The following is a 20,801-nucleotide window of genomic DNA, read 5'->3' as shown; positions in this document are numbered from 1 at the left end:
TGGGCAGACTTATACGGTCTGTGCCCTGAAAAGGACAGGTACAAATCGAGGTAGGGTATACACAAAAAATAGCACATATGAGTTTATCTTGTTGGGCAGACTGGATGGACCATGCAGATCTTTTTCTGCCGTCATCTACTATGTTACCATGCAAAGAATAGCAGAGGTTTGCACAGGACTAAAATCTACATATGTATTCTCCATGTTACAAATGGAATACACGGATATAGGGGAAAACTTCCACCAGTTAAAAGGCAGGCACAAGTTTTTTAAAAAGTGCTCTTTTTGGCCAGGGGCTTCACACAGGGGATTAAGGGAGTAACTGCCTTAATCCTATATGGTTTATTTCTGCCTCCAAAATTAAACCATGTTAAAATTGTAGCTTCACTACTTAATTGATGGCACTTATATGTGTAGGGTTGTTAAATGGGGCAGCTGCACACAGAAGTTGAGAAATCACCCCTCCATGTGAAAGTTCCAACACCTTCATGTGTTAGCTGCCAGATCTGTATCATCCCTTTTTTCAACATGTGTTTTCAGAAACTGGCCTGCGCCTGGCTCTATGTGCTGGCAAATGTGTGCATTGTTACAGGTTATTTCAGAAAAGACTCCCTCAGCAGATCCTTTTCTAAAATACCATCAGAACTAAGAATGTCTTGATCTGGAGGTCTCTATTACAGTCTCTACATTCTATGTAGAATGAGGTTATCTGCAACTGAGGTTTATATAGGTGAGAAGGATGAAGAATGATGATCTCTGACAGGGAAACGGTAAGGGTTTACATAAATGTGGAATTTGTTCCATGAACGTGGTTGGGATGTCGGATGACCTGTCTTTTTAAATCAGTATGTTAATTGTACTGTACTATATTATACCTATATGATCATTGGTTTTTATAATGTAATTCACTGAGTTTCTGGGCATAAAGTGGGAAATATGAACTAAAAATAGCTAACGTGATAGTAAGGCTTGAATATGGACAGATTTTGAAATTACAATTGCTTACCTTTTTCTCTTCTCAATTGTAGTAGTGCCACAAATGTAATCATACATGACCTTGCCAAAACACACGGCACTTAAATACAAGTTATGGACAATATATTGAAGTGAAAGCAATACAACAGCTTTTACATTCCTTCTTTAAGTGGAACTTCCCCACTCCTTCCCCCTAAAAGTGTGTGTATTGGACAGAGATCGCTCTCTCTCTCTCACACACACACACATACACACACACACACACACTGTAGCAAAGCTAAAGCTTTCCATTTATATATCGTATTACCCTGATTTCCAACAGGCAACTAGAGTAAAATGTCAGCAATGACTAATCCAACCAACTACCAACTGATGCCGTTAGTAAGAAAAGAAAAGGAAAAGTTAAAAGCGCTAGAGCACTACGTACCATCATGCAACATTGCAGGCGGTTATGCCCAACACCTTGCACGTTGCCCTCAAGCAAGGGTTTCAAATTCATTTAACGTGCAACCATTACCACATAGCATCCCATTTCAACCATGCCACCAAAATGATAAATTTAGTAATTACTGTACCAATTCTTTAGAAGGAGGTCAAAAGGCTAGTGCCTTAAGATCGCTCTTTTATCATAAGATATCCTCAGACAAACCTCCCCAGTCTTCATTCTGGCTCTACAAATATAAAACCAAGCAGTAAGGTGAAAAAGTAACTTCTAATATTATTTGTTCAAATTTCACAATGCACAAAATAAGAAAAAAACCTTCCATATACTTCTAACTATTGCATTTTCCCTCAGTCGGATTTTGTATACCAAAAAGCTAAAGGAGAGCTACTAGACAAATGCTTAACAACCAAAATAGGTTTTTTTTTAACATCACTTCTACTACACTTTTACGTGTTATAAACACTCCTACACACATAAAACAATGAATATAATCAATTTTTCACCTTTAACCTGTGTTTTCCTTAGACAGCAGGATTGATCAGACAAATAAATGGGGAAGGTCATTCAACAGCACCAGGACAGTATGGCTCTCCCAGAGCTCAGAACTAGTGTAAGTGTTGAGTATGCCTGGCCATTCCTGCAAACAGCAGTCCTCTCAGTTCCACAGATCAAAAATGAATGTTACCCCCTCTGTGGGGTGGGAGGTATTGTGTGGCTGATCAATCCCGTTATCTACGAAAAAACAATTATTATAAGTGAGAAGCCAATGCTTTTCCATCAATGAGCAGGACTGAGTCAGGTACACAAGCGGTTGCTCAGTTTAGTTGTAGGTTTATCTATTGCCCAAGAGCAGCCCAGTCAAAGATGCAAAAATTGCCAATGCTACAAAGACACTGGTTGCACAGCGCAACCAAACACTACTATGTCTCTGAATGTGGACTGGTCCGAACAGTGGTGTGAAATGAAGATATGATGTAAAAACCAAGTTACTGCCTTGCGTTAGTGTCCAGCAAAGCAGATTTCAAAGCAGTCATAGTAGATGCAGTGGCTCTGACATTTTCAAAAGTTCAGCTGGCTACAGGAATATCCAAATTAAGTCAAGATGAAGGAAGTACAGCTACACAGATTTTCTGATTCAGTTCTTTTGAAAACCACAGTGTGGGATTTCCCATGAGGATACCTATAAGGTATAGAGCAAAACACAAGAAGCACTATTTCCACATTAACATGAAAACACCTTGAGATGAAACTGAATGTATGATACATCGGTGAACAAGGCTTGAAGTTCACAAATTCTTTAGCCAAAGTAACTGCTACTAGTAAATGCACTTTCCAGGTCTTGAGTGGACTCCACTGGCTCAAAAGCAGTTTAATGATGAGGTACGAACCCCAAGTCCCATGGCAACAAAAGGTATCTGTAATGGTGTTTTGACATAGTAACACAGTAAGTGACGGCAGATAAAGAGGAAGTCTTTTCAGAAATCAAGAAATTATTGTACATTTTATTTTTTTATTTATTTAGATTTTGCTCACACCTTTTTCAGTAGTAGATCAAGGTGAGTTACATTCAGGTAGACTGGGCATTTTTGCTGTCCTTGGAGGGTTCACATTCTAATTTTGTACCTGAGGTAATGTGACTTGGCCAAGATCACAAGGAGCAGCAGTGGGATTTGAACAGGGTACCTCTGGATCTCAAGGCTGGTGCTCTAACCACTAGGCTACTCCTATCAAAGATGTAGTAGGCTGAGAATGCACCAAGATATAAAACTTTTGTGAAAGATGTTTACAGGGCCAGCTGATAACGATGACACAAATTTTAAAAAGTTTATACACCTCCTTTTTGGTAAACATTTGAGGTAGTTTACTGCCTTGTTTTTGTATTGCTGCTTCCCTCCTACAAGACCACCTGTCACCATCAGGATCTTTAAATCTAATGACCCTCTGTCATTGCCCCATTTTTCTCCTCGTTTCCTGACTGCTTTGTGTCCCTTCCTTTGTTGTCCCCAAGTCAACACCTAGGATGCTACTCTTCATTCGACGGTTTCCGGTTCTATTCCCTCTAGGGTTTTATCCACATCTTCTTGCAAGCAGCTTTAGTTTGACTGTAACTTGAGAACCCACAAATGTCACTCTATAGTGCTGAGAGACTCTGGAACTGCTCCAGACAGCTCCTGTGTCAGCAATTACATATGGACTCTCATTCCCAAATTAGGGATCGTCATTGTGTTTACTAATCTCCATTGATTGCTAAGTCTGACAATCACTCCGTGCCTTTCTACTGTAGTGTCCCACCTCTCTTCCTTAACCTGGCCTCGTCTGTTTTCCTCTTGTGATTTTTCTCCTGTTTATTTTATTTGTGACATTTATATTTCACATTATCCCAAACAAGTCTGAGTTCAATGTAGCTTACAATAAACAGTATAGAATACATAACGAAGAATAATGCATAAGAAAGTAATTTGTTGTAAGAATCCAATTTTACAACACAATATCATAAACATACTGGGATAGCTATGGATGTTTAACATTTAGAAAATCTGTTATGAATGAGAAATTGTACATGAAGAAAAGAGAAAGTTAATGGTAAATAGAGTAATAACCAATTCAGGTAATAATTAATTGTTTGAGATATGGTTGTTCTTTGTGAGGGTTTGTTTGAATAGAAACGATTTGAGGATTTTGCAGAATCTAGCATATTCCTGTATATTTCTTATTTTGGGTGATAAGGAATTCCACCATTTGGTTCCTAGGTAAGTGAAGTCTGCAGAGTGAACAGTTATGTAGATCACTTTTTGGGAGGTATAGTCTGAGATAGAAACACTAAGTATGAGGCAAGAAACTATGAGGTAAGTTTATTAACGGTGGAGTTTGTGGAGTCAAGGACTGTGTCAGAATTTAAAAAGGCATGGGATAAGCATGTGGGATTGCTTAGGAAAAAGAGGATGAGCAGACCCATATGGCCTTTACCTGCCGTCATGTTTCAATGTTTCTATATAGTCTGGAGCTGTGCCATTTAGTATTTGAAAGATAAAGGTACATAATTTTTAGGCGCCATAATGAACTACATAAAGAGGATATGTGTTCTTTGGTCCACGATTGTGGAATATGTTGCCTTTACAGATCCATGCAGAACCAGATTATAGGAAGCTTTGTCAAAATATGGCTTTTTATATGGTTGTGACGTCAGACTCACAGAAGCAGAAGCCTGCGCGGCCACATTGGTGATCTGCAAGGGCCGACTTCTACATGGAATGTTGCTACTGGGACTCTGGGCAAGTCACTTAACCCTCCATTGCCCCATGTAAGCCGCATTGAGCCTGCCATGAGTGGGAAAGCGCGGGGTACAAATGTAACAAAAAGAAAATAGATACTATTGGAGATTCTACATGGAATGTTGCTACTATTGGAGATTCTACACGGAATGTATGTGCAGGACGTCAGACTCACAGAAGCAGAAGACTGCGCGGCCACTTTGGTGATCTGCAAGGGCCGACTTCTACATGGAATGTTGCTAATGGAATAGCAACATACCATGTAGAATCTCAAATAGTAGCAACAGTGGAGGAGTGGCCTAGTGGTTAGGGTGGTGGACTTTGGTCCTGAGGAACTGAGTTCAATTCCCACTTCAGGCACAGGCAGCTCCTTGTGACTCTGGGCAAGTCACTTAACCCTCCATTGCCCCATGTAAGCCGCATTGAGCCTGCCAAACGTAACCCCCCCCCCTAAACATAAAACCAACAAATCCTTCAGTTTCTCAAGTTTGACTAAATCAATGGAGTGGAGGAGTAGCCTAGTGGTTAGAGCACCGGTCTTGCAATCCAGAGGTGGCCGGTTCAAACCCCACTGCTGCTCCTTGTGATCTTGGGCAAGTCACTTAACCCTCCATTGCCTCAGGTACAAACAGAGTACCTGAATGTAACTCACCTTGAGCTACTACTGAAAAAGGTGTCAGCAAAATCGAAATAAATAATAAATAAATAAATGGTAGGTAGGGCAATCATTGATTTGAATTTCTAAATAAGCTTGTATTTTATACCACACCGTGAGTACCCTAGTAAGGTGTGTAATCAAATAATTCTGAATGCTGAAGTTACTATTACCAAAAATGAGACCTTCCAAAATTGCAATTCTACTTCTGTCTCACATAGTCCTGTCTGTCGCACTGCACTACACTTTTTTCCCTACTTTAGGCTGTACGCTGCCTAGATGGCTGTCCAGTATGCAGGATAGAAAGTCCAAGCTTATAAGTTTACTAGAACTTGAAACTTGAGTTCAGTGGATCAAACAGTAGCTTTAATCAGTTGGTAAAAACATTTAAGATACCAAGAACCAGTAGGTGGCTTGATAAGAGACTTGAACACAAGGAAGCCTCACATAAAACAAACCAGAAGCTGTACAGAGATAAGTTTCTCATCTGCATGGTAGTGATGAGTGCCAATTGCATTATGGTGTACCTTAATGAACTGTTTTTAAACGACTCAGATATGAAGTAGATATTCAAGTACTTTTTGTGTGGGACAGGAAAAAGGGTCTAGGGAGTCCCTCCCACACTAGACCAGGGATAGGCAACAGCAGTCTGAGGGCCACCACCCAGTAAGTTTTTCAAGATTTCTATAATGAATATGCACAAGATTGATTTGCGTGTACTGCTTCCATTGTATGCAATAGATCTCATACATATACACTGTGGAAATCTTGAAAACCCAACTGTGTTGTGGCCCGAGGACCATGGACCCTGGCACTAGACAAAGCTTCCACTCAAAACCATAAGACCATACAATGGAATCTCTCCTAGAACAGAAAAAGAAATATCTTCTCTCCTACCTTTCTTCCAAAATATACATATTGAGATCTTTAAGTCTGTCCCCAGATGCTTTATGGTAAAGACCTTTGGGCCAACTCTATCTTGTTTATATCTTTTTTTGAAGGTGTGGTCTCCAGATTTGTACACAGTGCTCTAGAAAGGGTCTCATCAGAGACTTACACAGAAGCACTGTACCACCTTCTCTTTCCTGCTGGCCATTCCTCTCCCTATGCACCCTAACTTTTGCCATCACCTTTTCTACCTGTTTGGACACCTTAAGATTATCAGATATAACCACCCCAAGTTCTGTACTTTCATGCACACAGTACTTCACTCCCTACACTGTATCATTCCCTCGGGTTTTTGCAGCCCAAATCCATGACCTTGCATTTTTTTTTTAGCATTATATCTTAGCTGCCAAATTCCACACCATTCAAGCTTTGCTAGGTTCCTCCTCACACTATCCATACCACCATAAAGTGTGTATACTATATTACATATTTTGAGGATAAGACCAAAGAGGCAAACCTTATCAGACAACCCTTCTGCAATATCGCTTACAAAAATGTTAAAAAGAGCCAGGCCATAGAGTGATTTGTGTGGCACACCACTGGTACCATCCCTTTCCTCAGCGTGAGCACCATTTACTACTACCCTCTGTCACCTTCCACTTAACCAGTTTCTAACCCAGTCACTTTTAGAGCCCATACCAACGGCACTCAGTTTATTTATAATTCCTCTGTGTGAAACCATGTCAAAGGCTTTGCTAAATCTAAGTATACCACATATAGCACTTTGCCTCAATCCAGCTGTCTGGTCACCCAAAGAAAGATTTCTCCGACGAGACCTACCTCTAATAAAACCACGATTCCTCAGGTCTTGCAATCCACTGGAGTCCTGAAACCTCACTGTACTCTGTTTTAAAAGTATTTCCATTAATTTACTCACCACAGAGGTGTGGCTATCGGGCCTGAAGCTCCAAAACACCTCCTTACTTCCACTTCTGTGGAGAGGGATCACATCCACCCTTCTCCAATCCTCCGGGAACAACTCCATACTTTTAAAGAAGCATTTAAAAAGTTATACAACAGAGCTGCCAAAATATAGTAAACTTCTATTGTGCTTCTTCCAGCCAACCTCTGTAAACATCCAGGCTGTGAGGGCTACAGACCTGACATTGGAATGCATTGTTCCCCAATCTTAAGTAAGTGTTGAGGAATTCCCTAGTCTAATAGGTTTCAGTATGGATATAGCTTGAAGAGGAAAACCAAACCTTCGCATAACCCTTTCACTAAGACACCATGGTCTTCAAAGGATTGTATAGCACTCATCAAATCTTGACTATTGTAACCCACTGTATTCAGGGCTACCAAAAAGATCCTTGAGAATCCAATTATTTCAAAACATTACTGCAAAGCTTATTTTTATCTAAATCTAAATTCTATAGAGCCTTTGCTTTATTACAATGACACTGGCTCTCCATCGTAGCCAGAACTGAATTTAAAGTCTTACATTTATCATTCAAAATATTAAATGGTTTGGCTCCGATTCGATTGTCAAATTCTCATGTTTTATGAGATTTGCACTTGAATGGAACAGGACTTCCTGTTAATTCAGCTTTTAAATTAGTATTAAGAGTCTATTGCATGGATCAGCAGTGCTACTATGGAATTCCTTATTAATCCTTAGATTAGAATAAAAATGTACCTTTTGCAAATTTTTTAAAACAAGCTATATGCAAAATATTTAAATGAGGGTTCTTAACGTGTTATTGCTCATTATGATTCATTTCTGTTTATTACTTTAATTGGATTGGATTGTATTTATCAAAGTTTTACTTATAAACGGCCAAGAACTAACCGGTCAAGATAGTACATAATTAACTATGTTTTCTTATGTTATGGCCCCCTGATCCTACTTGAGCTTCAAAATAATCTTCTCTATCAGTAGTATGAGAAGATACATGTACTGAAAACTTCCCAAATTAGGAGTAAGGCATCCCAGGATAGCCTGCCCAACAATCTCAACTTTCTCCAAACTGTCTGCTGTCAAAGATCTGCCAAACCAAATAAACCAGCGTGGTGGTTCCATCTATTTGAAGCACAGGTTCTCAACCCAGTCCTCTGGATACACTAAACCAGTCTGGTTTTCAAGTTATCCACAATGAATATATATGCAAAATTTGCATGTACTGCCTTTGCTGTATTCAAATCTATCTCTTGCATATTCATTGTGGGTATCCTGAAAACCTGACTGGTTGGGTATAGCCAGAGGCCTCATCTGAGAACCCCAAATTTGGACTCAAATGTGACTGGGTCATTTATAATGAACCATGGCAACTCCAGTACTTGGAAGGTTATATCCATGATATCTGGACTCCTTTTCTGAGAGAGGCTCTTGACCAGACAATCATCCAGATAGGCAAACACATGCACTCCCAGCCTATGCAGATACATGGATACCATGGGTAGAGATTTCATGAACACACATGGAGCTGATGCCAGGCTGAATAGCTGATCATGGTACCAAAGTGGTGTTTCATTATTACAAACCTGAGATACTTCCAGTAACAAATGTACCTCTGTGACTAGAGGCCAATCTTTTTGAAGAAAGGAAATTAAGGTACCCAGGGAAACATTTTCCATTTTCTATGTGATCAAGAAATATTTTAAACCCCCTGCTTGCTATCACTGGTGGAGCTGGTTTGATCACACTGAATTGTAGGAGGGAAGAGAGCTCTCTAAGTATTTCTTGACGTTAAGGATTTGATCAAAATACTCGTGTTTGGCAATTTGGAGGGATTACAGATGGGCAAAAATTTGTATCCTTGCTAGAAACTTTTTTAGAACCAAACATTCAGAGATTATAGGGGGGGGGGGGGGGGGGGCAACGGTCTGTATAAAATCTTAGTGTCCCTTATTTTAAGGTTGTCCAAATAGATACTGGAACCTTGGCTGTGTTCTCCTAGAGCAACACCACTATTCTGGATTTTGGCCAGGTAGCAGGTTGTGGGTTTTGGACTCTTTGCTTTCTGAGATTAGAGCAAGATTCCTGAAGTGTCTGGAGCAAGAGTGAAGCATACCAAGAGGCATATTTTCAAAGCACTTAGCCTTAGGTTTCTATGGAACTTTGGAAGGCTAACTAAGTGCTTTGAAAATATGCCTCCAATGTTTTCAGAGCATAGTAGGGCCTCCTTTGCTCTCCAAATGCATAACCCCTAGAAAAGGCAGGTCCAAAAGTGGACTGGGAAGCTGCCTTCTTGACCTTGCTGCCAAAGAGATCCTCTCTACACCAGCAAACCTTTCCTCCATATCATAACAAAGATCTGAGTATCATAGCCAGGAATCTGCAAGCAACATCCATTGTAGAGAAGCTCAATGCTATGACCAAACGCATGACCCTGCATTTTTTTAAAATTCAATCTTATTTGCCAAATTCTAGACTATTCGTCAGGCTTCGCTAGATCCCTCATGTTAACCACATTTTCCAGAATACCTATTCCCTATTGCAGATTTTTATATCATCCACAAAGAGGCAAACTTTTCTAGACAGTGCTTCTGCAATATTGCTTATAAAAATGTTTTTAAAAAATGGGTCCAAGGACCGATTATGATTATTGTGGCATCACTGTTCTGGCACCATATGACTTATACTGTACTATGTTACCTACAGCACTAAGCTGTGCTAAAAAAAAAACAAACCATAAACAATAAGAAGAGTCATTGCCATCATCAGGAAACAAATTTGGATTCTAAACGTCAACACTCCACCTATCCAATCTACAAAAAGCAGTTTAGTCAACTATAGTAAGTCCTAATGTATTGCTTGCAAAGATAATTTAGCTTAACCTTGTTTACAAAGTCCCTCTAAGATTCCAAGTGAATGCAAATATCTATAGCATATTTATACTGAAATGTGATCTGATCAATATTGTCTTTGAGGTGGTTGTAAAATTAATTGGAGTGACTTTCTGCAATCCCAGAATTATTTGACTTTATTTCCAGTTCTTACTTCCAGCCCTTAACAAGTTCATGCCATTAAAAACTGTTGCCCAAGAAAAAAGGGGGAATCAAGATTCCAAAATGTGACATGACATCCAGAATCACCAAATAATCTAATGCTTAAAATAAGCAAGTTTTTACAGGACCACAGAATAGTAATAGATACTCAAGAAAGTGCATTTGACTGCAAACTCAGAATATGGCCACTGTGTCAACACAATGTCAACTTATACTGCTGCAAGCCCTTGAAGGCCTCATAGTATTTTAAAGAGAATTGCACAATTTCCAACATCCAGCACTCTATGCAAACATCAGTGCGTAAACAGGTACACTGAATACCATCCTTTCAAAACTTGTAGAACCTTATTACTAAACATAGGGATATTTTTTTATGCCAAAAAAATCTAGACTACAGATTTCTTGTTAGCATATCACAAAATAGAGGACTATGCTGCAAAGACCAACAGAAAGGCCCAATAGTTTTCTTGATGTAGGATCAGCCACAATTATGGTTCTGTAGCGAATATACACAAAGGCCTTTTATCAAAACATTTTTCACATGGGCACAAAACATTTTGGGATACAACGCAAAAAGGTAGTTATTTTCTCGCCTGTAGAGCAAGACTAATTATTTTTATTACCAGGTAAAGGAAAGATATGGGTTTCCAGCAGTTATGGAGAGGAGAGAAATGCCCTTAGAATGATGTAAAACAGTTTGCACCAAAATGTGTATATGCCCCCATGGTGCAGCTGCTGAGAAAGTGAAGTTACTTACGTGTAGTAAGTAATCTCTGAGGACAGCAGGGAATTATTCTCACACGTGAGTGACATTTTCCACAGAGCCCAGTGCGGAAACACAGCCCAGCATACTTTCCCTTCAAGATCTTAAAGCAGTGCTCTCACCACACATGCACAGGTGCCTTTCCGCCCAACTCGCGAGTGCATGACCAGCAGTACTGAAATATAACAAAAAAACAAATTCAACTTCTAGGAGAGGTGGGAGAGTATGTGAGAATAATTGGCCTGTTGTCCTTGGAGAATACCTGCAACAGGTAAGTAATTTCGCTTTCTCCGATGACATGCAGGCCATATTAATCTCACTTGTGGGAATCCCTAGCTCACCGAAAACATGAGGTTGATAGGGACTCACAACAGTGAGGCCGAGGTGGTCAATTAATCTGAAACTATTTACACACTGTTTGTGAAGGTGCATCATGGAAGAGAATAAAACGGGCCTAGGATGGTGGAGTTTGAATTCTAGACCCTAAACAAATTCTGCAGGACTGTGACTAAACCGGCTGTCGCATCAGATGTTCTGCTCAAGGCAGTAGTGGGATATGAATATGTGGACTGAAGACCACATTTCGGCCTTCCAAATCTCTTCAATGGAGGTTGAGCTCAAGTGAGATACTAACGCAGCCATGGCTGACGTTATCAGCCGTGACATGGCCCTCTAGTCAGCCCAGCCTGGGCATAAGTGAAAGAGGTGCAGTCTGCCAGCCAAATCGAAAGAGTGTGTTTACTGATGGCTACCCCGATCCTGTTGGGATCAAAACAAACAAAAAAGTTGAGTGGACTCTCTATAGGGCTTAGTCCACCCCTGGTAGAAGGCCAAGGCTTGCTTGCAATCCAAGGTGTGCAGTGCACTTTTGAAAGGATTGGCATGAGGTCTGGGGAAGAATGTTGGCAGGACAACTTGATTGGTTAAGATGGAATTCCGACACCACCTTAGAAAGAAACAGAGTGAGTGCAGAGAACTACTCTGTTATGATGAAACTTTGTGTAAGGTGGATCCACTACTATGACCTGAAGCTCACTGCCCCTGTGAGCTGAAGTAACCATCATTAAAAACAAGAGCATTCAGGTCAAGTACTTCAGATAACAGGAATCCAGTGGCTCAAAAGGAGCTATCAGCTGGGTAAGGACAATTTTGAGGTCCCATGACACAGGTAGAGGTTTGACAGGGGGCTTTGACAAAAACAAACCTCATATGAATCAAACAACTAGAGGTTGTCCAAAGATGGGCTCATCTTCTACATGGTGATGGTATGCACTAATTACACCGAAGTGAACCCTTACAGAGTTGGTCTTGAGACCAGACTCGGAGTGGTGCAGAAGGTATTCAAGCAAGTTCTGTGTACAGCAAGAAAAAAGAATCTAGGGCATTGCCCTCATACCAGATGGCAAACCTCCTCCATTTGAAAAGTATAAGACCTCCTAGTAGAATATTTCCTGGAAGCCAGTAAGACCCTGGAGACACCCTTCAGGAGAGCCAACACACCCCGGGACGATCAGGATCATGATTCCCAGATCTTGCTTGCGTTTCAGCAGTCTTCCCTACAAGAGGGATGGGAGAATATGAATACAGAAGACCTGTCCCCCAATGAAGGAAAAAGGCATCCGTTGCCAGTCTGATGTGTGACTTAAGCCTGTAGCAGTACTGAGGGACTTTGTGATTGTAATGAGCGGCAAAGAGATCAATGGAGGGAGAGCCATGCTGAGAAACCATTCATGTTCAGTCTGTTGGCCAGGCTGTTGAGTTTTCCCACCAGATACATGGCTCCGAAAACTATCCTGTACTGGACGGCCCAGTTCCACATCCCAATGGCCTCCTGACACAGAAGGTAAGATCATGTACCCCCCCCCCCCCCGCTTGTTGACATAATACATCATAACCCGATTGATCATTTGAATGAGTACAATTTGGTTAGGCAACGTGAAAGCCCATCTAAATGAGCTCCACACTCCTGGTTGGATGCATCCGTCTTCAGCACCCTGAGGTCGACGGTAACAATCTGGTTGATGATTTAGCCCAGTTGGTTATCTCTACTCCTGACGAGACTCCTGTTGTCGACACTACCCTGACCGTAGCTACAGTAGAAACAGATTCTGACCCTGTTTTTGCATTGTCTGATACTGTTCCTGTTTTGTCTACCACTGACTTGTCCACAGCTTTGCAATCATGTGTTACCCAGGCTAAACTGGACAAGATGGACAATTGACGTATCGAGTCCCGCAAGTGTACGCTCATGAAGAGCTGGTATGACTGGATCTTGGCAGCGAGCATAGCAGCCTGATATGTCTTCCTCCCAAAAGAATCAAGAGCCCTAGCTTCTCTGCCTGGGGGTGCCGAAGCATAGTCTCTAGTACTCCTGGCTCTCTTGAGGGCGGAGTCCACCACCATGGAATTGTGGGGTAACTGAGACCTCATCAACTCAAGTTCACCGTGGATCCGATACTGAGATTCAGCTTTTTTTCGGCACCACGGGACCAGACAGAGGGGTTGACCAGTTTCGCATAAGGACTTCTTTCAGTACCTTATGCAGAGGAACTGTCACAGCCTCTTTAGGTGGAGAAGAATAATCCAAGACCTCGAGCATCTCAGTCCTGGGTTCATCCTCAACCTCCACAGGGAAGGGAATAGCCATAGCCATTTCCCGGACAAAAGAGGAAAAGGACAGACTTTCCGGTGGAGATTGTCTCCTTTCTTGCGGAGGAGAAGGATCAGAGGGAATCCTAAAGGACTCATCAGAAGAGAAGTACCTGGGATCATCCGACTCCCACGAACACTCCTGCTCAGTGTCGGATAAAACCTGAGTTAAGGTGCTTCGACACTGGACCTGCCTCAACGCCGAGGAACGATGTCCTCTATGGCGATGCCAAGAGGCCGATGCCTGGTCCGACTGCGGCAAAGCTCCCTCCACCGACGTCGAAGGGGAGTCGACCTGGGTGGCAGCCGACGTCGATGCCGCAGGCAGCATCGTAGTCGGGGACCTCACCACAGGTAAAGGGCCAGAAACCGCTGCAGCAGATGGTAGAGAAGGCACAAGCACCCCAACACCGAAGCTGACTGACATAGCGATCCCTCCAGAAGTTCTGGAAACAAGGCCCGGACGTGCTCATCGAGAGCCGCCATCGGAGAAGGCTGCGGGATCGGTGGAACAGGCGGTGTCAGAATCCGTGGAGCCTCAGGGGCAGGTACCAGGCTACTGGAAGACCGACGCATCGGCACCTCCTTTACCAAGGGGGAGCGATCCTCTCGTTGCCGACGTTTCTCGGGTGCCGACTCTCTCGATGCCCCAGAGCTCCCAGTACCGTGTGTCGAAGGAGAACGACAACGGTGCTTCTTCACCTTCGCTCGACGCCTGTCATCGAGACTCCTCGGTACCGATGAGGACGTGGAATCCTCATGTCTCCTCAGGGCTGGGTCCGATGAAGGCCGGTCCCAGGGGGCCTGCATAACACTCGACACCTCACTGCTCCCAGCGCGTCTCTCATTAGCCATTACCTTCCCTCCCGACGTCAATCCTCCTGTCGACGCCGACAACCTCGGAACCGATGTCAATGTCGAAGAACCAGACTGAGCCCCAAAATGATTCTCTCGTTGGGCTTCTCGAGACGGTCCGTTTCTTCATACGAAGACACAGACTACAAGCGGCGGGGCTATGATCTGGCCCAAGGCATGGATACACCAGGCGTGGGTATCGGTACCCGAGATAGTTCGGCTGCACCACGTACAACACTTGAAGCCACTGGGTGTCTTCGATGACATAGAAGGAAAAACAGCTTCGGCAAAATCAAAAGACGCGATTGTGCCCTTGAAAAGAGGAAAGGCACAAAAGAAAAGGGGTAAAACACGTCCGCTTAGAAAAAGAAAGAAAACTTAAAAAAGGGGTCTAAAACTAAGAAAAATATGGAAAGGTAAATTTTATTTATTTGTTGTTGTTTTTTTTAAAGAAATGACAAAAAGAAAGTAGAAATATAAAGATAAATCGTGGAAAGACTCTTCCTGGGCCAAAAAAACGAAGAGATGAACCAAAGTACGCTGTCTCTCCGCCATGAACAAGAAAAAACTGAGGAGGCAAGCTCACGTGACGGGCGGGAAGTCGTCCGCGCATGCACGGTGCGCGCGCCAGAAAACTCTGGCAAAACTTTACTTTTTTGCTTGCAAAAATTTGCCGATTCCTGTGCCGACGTGGACGTCGACCCACATGTCAGAACAAGCAGCCTGCTTGTCCTCGGAGAATTAATAAAATCTCATCACATATGTACCATGGATCTTGGAGAAGCTTAATGTATACCACATTGAAGTGTAGCAATATTGAATTGTGGACATAATGATCTGGTGAAAAACATTTTAACAACTCCTTCGAGGCTCAGACATATCATACAGGGAATACTTAATACGTTCAACAACTGAACTGAAAGTTTCTATGGTAATTTACTACAACATCCAAACATTAAAATAATTGGAGTGTTCAAATGTCATCTACTTGTAATATATGCATTTCTCATCCTGGTAGGAGAGGGGCACATTCTGTGCAATTTGGATAGCCAGATTTTATTTGCAACTCTTGCACTTAAACTCTCCATTTATTAAGTTAAGTCACTTGGAAAATACAAGATGTACAGTTAATGCTCAATTAACATTTTGCTAGCCTATGAAGTTGTAGAATGTCATTCAACATTTGCCATCCCTTATTCTGACTGAACTGCCTGCCTCTTAGAACAGAACACTGTCAGAAAATTAAGGAAGACTAAATTTTCCAATGGATTCCAAAAATCGGAAAAATGTTCTGTTTTATCTCTAAACTATACAGTAACTTGTTGTTTTACTTTTGTTTTTAAATGTGATGATCCCATAATTTCAGCTGAATTCAGAAATAAATGCACCTTTGCCTTGAAAGACATTTAACTCTTCATTAACTGCATTAAATGTAAACCCAATGGAGAAGGATTAATATGCAACTAGCTGTGGAAAGAGAAATTTGGAAAAAAAAGCATAAGATTTGGAACTCCCTCCAATTAGGGACCACCTTTTAATTCCTGATGAGTATACTGCATATAGAAAATACTCCACTATTTGGTAGCATAGTATCACTGAAAATAAAATGCTTTGATTGATTTGATGACACACTTCTCCAATGCACATATTGAGGTCACAAAGTAATTTCAAAATGTTAAGTTACACGTTTAAAAAATAAACAAGCATTATCTCTGAGAAATGTTTTCCCTATTATACTATGCATTTCTATGGCCTAAATAAGCTACAATATTAGCCACCTTAGTACATTAGCAGCAATACTAAACAGAGCCGTTAGAATAGTTAGTGTTAATTAACTATACCTGGAAAAAGCCTCAAAGAGAGTCTAGCTTCTGGATTTCAGCAATGAAACAGTAAAAAGCACATAGACATCAGATATACGACAGAGGAAACACAAAACTGAAGACAATTAACAACTTGACTAAAGATCAAGAAACTATTATTCAATGAGGTAAATATTAAAAAAGTGACAAAACACCTAAATCTGTTCACATTCTAACATTTAAAAAAAAACCAAAGACAACATATGGCATGTTCAAACATTTCTAAAACTGAATAAGACAAACAAAATTATTATGAGCTTTATACTAAGAGGAAAACAAGGCAAGAGGTTACATGTTAGAGCTTTAAAGGTGAAAACGGCATGCCATGCATACTAAAAGCAGTTTCTCCATCTACTGTACGTAAGGGTTAAAACAGAACAGAGCTTTGTATCCCAAGCAAAACATGCTGGTGCTCAGACTACAGTGATTGTGTTCTTACCTCCTGTAACAGATCTGCCTGCTCGATGGCTTTCAGAACATTCTTCTTAGAGGTCTCTTGAACTTCTCCTCCCAGCAGAAACTCATCCAGAATAAAATATGCTTTCTCAAAATTAAAGATGATATCAAGTTCACATACCTGAAATGCAAAGTAGATGTAAACAGTACAGCACATTTGGCATGAGGAAAAGAAATCTAATACCTATTCAAGACAGCAAATCCCATGACAAGCCTCTATTGTTCATACAACTGCTTGCTAAAACATGCCAGAAAAGTGCTCTTTCAGATGACCATATACTAAGGGCTCCTTTTACAAAGCGGCACTACTGATTAAAGGTGCACTGAATGCCAAGAAGCCCATTCAATTTCCATGGGCTTCCTCCCACTCAGCGCTTGCTAATTGGTGGCATTGCTTTGTGAAAGGGAACTTAAGCATTTACATAATTCTGTACAAAAAATACCTGGAAAGGAAGAGTTATTAAGCGCGCGCGCGCACACACATACTCTGTGGGAGAAGCAATATCAGTCTCAGAAACGGCAGCCCTGAGCTGAAGCTCTGTTTGGGCTTTGCTCTTTTTTTTTTTAATGCAACATAATTTGCAAAAAACCAACTTTATCTCCTTTGGTTATTTGGCCTCTTTCCTTCATTGAATTTAGTGACTTTCCATAAAAGATCCAAACTGAGTAAATCAACTGCTTCTCAGAAGGATTAACCTGCCAGCAAGGTACTGAACTCAGTTCGCGCTGACTCTAAAATGGCACTACGCGACTTAGACATGGGTAACGACTTGTGCTCTTGGGGCAGGCAATTAGCAGAACAGATGGTCAAATGGTTATCAGAAATCAAACTGGTTAGACAAGAGCTGAAGGACGCTTTGGAAGATTCAAAAAAAAAAAAAAAAAGGAAGTGGGGGGAACTTACAGAAAGACAAGAGGAAATGGAAGGCAGGCTAGCGCAATGCAACGACCATATGAAAGGTCTTTGTTCTTTGTAAATAAACTGAAGAAACACCAAACAAGCAACAACATCCTTAAGATTAAGGAGGGAAAGGGGGCGTTATTTAGAAAAGATAACCAGATCCAAAGGAGACTTTTATAGAAGATTATATGCTAAGAATGCTGTCATCCAAAAAACAGATATTCAGCAATATTTGCAGAAATACATCTACCTACCCTATCCACACAATTACAGCAAATGTTAGATGACCCTTATCATGCCTTTGGAGGTTGTATTTGTAATTAAGACCTTGCCCCCTTGGTAAATCACCCGGTCTAGATAGTTTCTCCATCGATTTTTGTAAGGCTTTTGAAGGCACCCCATCTAGCATCCTGACAAAAATATCTGAACATATTCAGAGAATCACACAATCCCTCTCTCAATAAACACAGCAGGCATTATAATTCTTTGTAATGCCTGGAAGAGAATACATGCAGTGGTTCTTATCGCCAACTCTTTAATTAATGCTGATTTTTTTTTTTAACTATTGGCCCCCCCGGCACCATGTATTAAGGATGACCAATGCTTCTTGGCCTTCACTTCTCACTTCATAAGGCACAATCCCAATATTCTTTGCCCCCTTTCCCCTCAAATCCAAATTCATCCCCACCAGTTTAATTATTCCACCACTAAAGATGTAGCTGCTGTGGCATTCTCAGCCAATACAGAGGAATTCAGCCAGTGCCACCACCTCTTTCCATCCGTGGGAGGCGGGGCTGGTGGTTGGGAGGCGGGGATAGTGCTGGGCAGACTTATACGGTCTGTGCCAGAGCCGGTGGTTGGGAGGCAGGGCTGGTGGTTGGGAGGCGAGGATAGTGCTGGGCAGACTTATACGGTCTGTGCCAGAGCCGGTGGTTGGGAGGCGGGGCTGGTGGTTGGGAGGCGGGGATAGTGCTGGGCAGACTTATACGGTCTGTGCCCTGAAGAGCACAGGTACAAATCAAAGTAGGGTATACACAAAAAGCAGCAAATATGAGTTATCTTGTTGGGCAGACTGGATGGACCGTGCAGGTCTTTTTCTGCCGTCATCTACTATGTTACCTCTTTCCATCCTGTACTGCTAGGGTAGGTGTGGGCAACCACAGTTCGAGGGCCACAATCCAGTTAGGTTTTCAAGATTTCCACAATGAATATGCATGAGATCTATTTACATACAATGGAAGTGGTACAAGCAAATTAATCTGTTGCATATTCATTGTGGAAATGTTGAAAACCCAACTGGGTTGTAGACCTCAAGGCCAGTGGTTGCCCACCCCTGTGCTAGGGAATAAGGTTGAAAGGAGCAGGTGGTTACTTCCATTGCTTTGCACTACCAAATCTTCCATAAGCCAGAACAGATGCAAGCATACCCTTGGTTGAGAATGTTTTAATTATGCAATCTGTCTGTACCAGTCAATCTTTAAAATTTTTAAGGAAAACACCAGAACATTTTAGCTGATTTTTGGCATTTATCTTTAACACAATACTACTAAACTTTTTAAACACTCACAAACCTACCACTACTTAATCTTATCTGCAACAGAGCAATATCTACAGTATTAAGTAAGAACTCACGCTGCCAAAATACTTGTCCAGAAGTTCCACATAACGATGAATTATTTCCAAGGTTATTAGCTCATTGTCCTGATCTTCAATAGCACAGCAAAAGTATAAGCTGGCATATCTGAAAAACAAAGCCCATGCTTAACATAACTTTCCAGTACTTTTAGTTTACCAAACATTAGTATGTATTAAGCTCATATTGTGTAAATAGGCTTTACTGAGAATGAGGCTTGTATGATTGCGCCTTAAAAGGCACATTAGTAAATGAAGCCCATAATATGTCAGGTCTTCAGCTCAAAGTACAGAAGGAATTAACAAAGTCAGTATTTGATAAGTACTTGTAGTATATTGGCCAAATTTTTAGGCAACTGAAAATATATGCATTTGATATTCTACGTTATCCGAGGGGAAGGCACAATGACTACATAAAAAAAGAAACATATACTAAGAGCAAGAATGATAATGTACATGCGGATACAAAATAGATTAAGGGTAAGGCACAGGACAGAAACAAATAAAAAGTACATTGAGCAAATGATATTACATATTAAGTATTAGTGTGAACTCAGTTGCACCCTAAGTTTATTCAGTGTAAAAGTGATTTAACACATTAAAAAATATTAAATCAGAAAAATCGAAAACATTTTTGCCTGTGCACACCTCTGCTGCACACATACGGATAAGAAGTAAGTTAAGCATAAGAGAGGCCAAAACCCAACAAATGGTACACAGATTAAGAACAGAGTTGGACAATACACACATACAAACAAAAGCAGTATGGTAATAAATGGGAGAAAACTCAGTTGCTAGATGTGAAATTCATCTACCCGATGTGGCCATGTTTTGGCTTGTGTTTGTTTCAGAGACATGAGGAATTACTTAAAAAAGTTCACAAGCAGCTCGAACAGCGTCAGGCAGATGAATTTCACATCTAGCAACTGAGTTTTCTCCCATTAAAGATATTGAGGGTCTTTTACTAAAGATTAGTAAAAGAACCCCCCCCCCCCTCCCCCCAAATTACCATTCTTTTGTTTGTGGGTGTTATCCAGCTCTATTTTTCATCAAGTATAAGATACAAGAACGCTGAACAACAACCAGAGAGAAATAACCAAGAACTAAGGTGAACCTCAGGGAAGGGAAGTTATTTACCTGTAGCAAATGCTCCCCCGAGGGCAGCAGGCACATAATTTCACATGTGGGTGACATCATCCAAGAAGCCTGGTGCGGACACTGCCAAATGCACCGTCACTTTAAATCTTTTGAGGCATTGCCCCCACGGCGCACGCGTGGGTGCCTTCCTGCCTGACGCTGGAACATGGGACCAGCAATACAGTACTAAAGCTAAGAAGACAACTCCAAGGGGAGGTATGTGAGAATATATGCCTGCTGTCCTTGGAGAACACCTGCTACAGGTATGTAACTTAGCTTTCTTTGAGGACAAGCAGGCATAAT

At 41.4% G+C, this 20,801-nt stretch overlaps 1 protein-coding gene across 4 annotated transcripts in view; it reads right to left on the bottom strand.

The window, feature by feature from the left end:
- AP1S2 (adaptor related protein complex 1 subunit sigma 2) overlaps window positions 1-20,801 on the bottom strand; it is an 80,015-nt gene that overhangs the window by 44,602 nt on the left and 14,612 nt on the right. For 2 of the 4 annotated variants that reach the window (XR_003942027.1, XR_003942028.1), the window contains exons 3-5: window positions 19,362-19,470; window positions 16,812-16,949; window positions 1,551-1,646 (exon numbers count right to left, since the gene is read on the bottom strand). Coding sequence is in view for 2 of the 4 variants with exons in the window: in XM_030202311.1 (XP_030058171.1) it covers window positions 16,812-16,949; window positions 19,362-19,470 (247 nt within the window). In the remaining 2 variants the exon portion in view is untranslated. The remainder of the gene's footprint in view (window positions 1-1,550; window positions 1,647-16,811; window positions 16,950-19,361; window positions 19,471-20,801) is intronic. The other 2 variants (XM_030202311.1, XM_030202312.1) reach the window with 1 other exon arrangement.

This window comes from Microcaecilia unicolor, chromosome 4, assembly GCF_901765095.1.
Source record: "Microcaecilia unicolor chromosome 4, aMicUni1.1, whole genome shotgun sequence".
NCBI lineage: Eukaryota > Metazoa > Chordata > Amphibia > Gymnophiona > Siphonopidae > Microcaecilia > Microcaecilia unicolor.
This window is presented reverse-complemented; position numbering and strand designations above follow the sequence as displayed.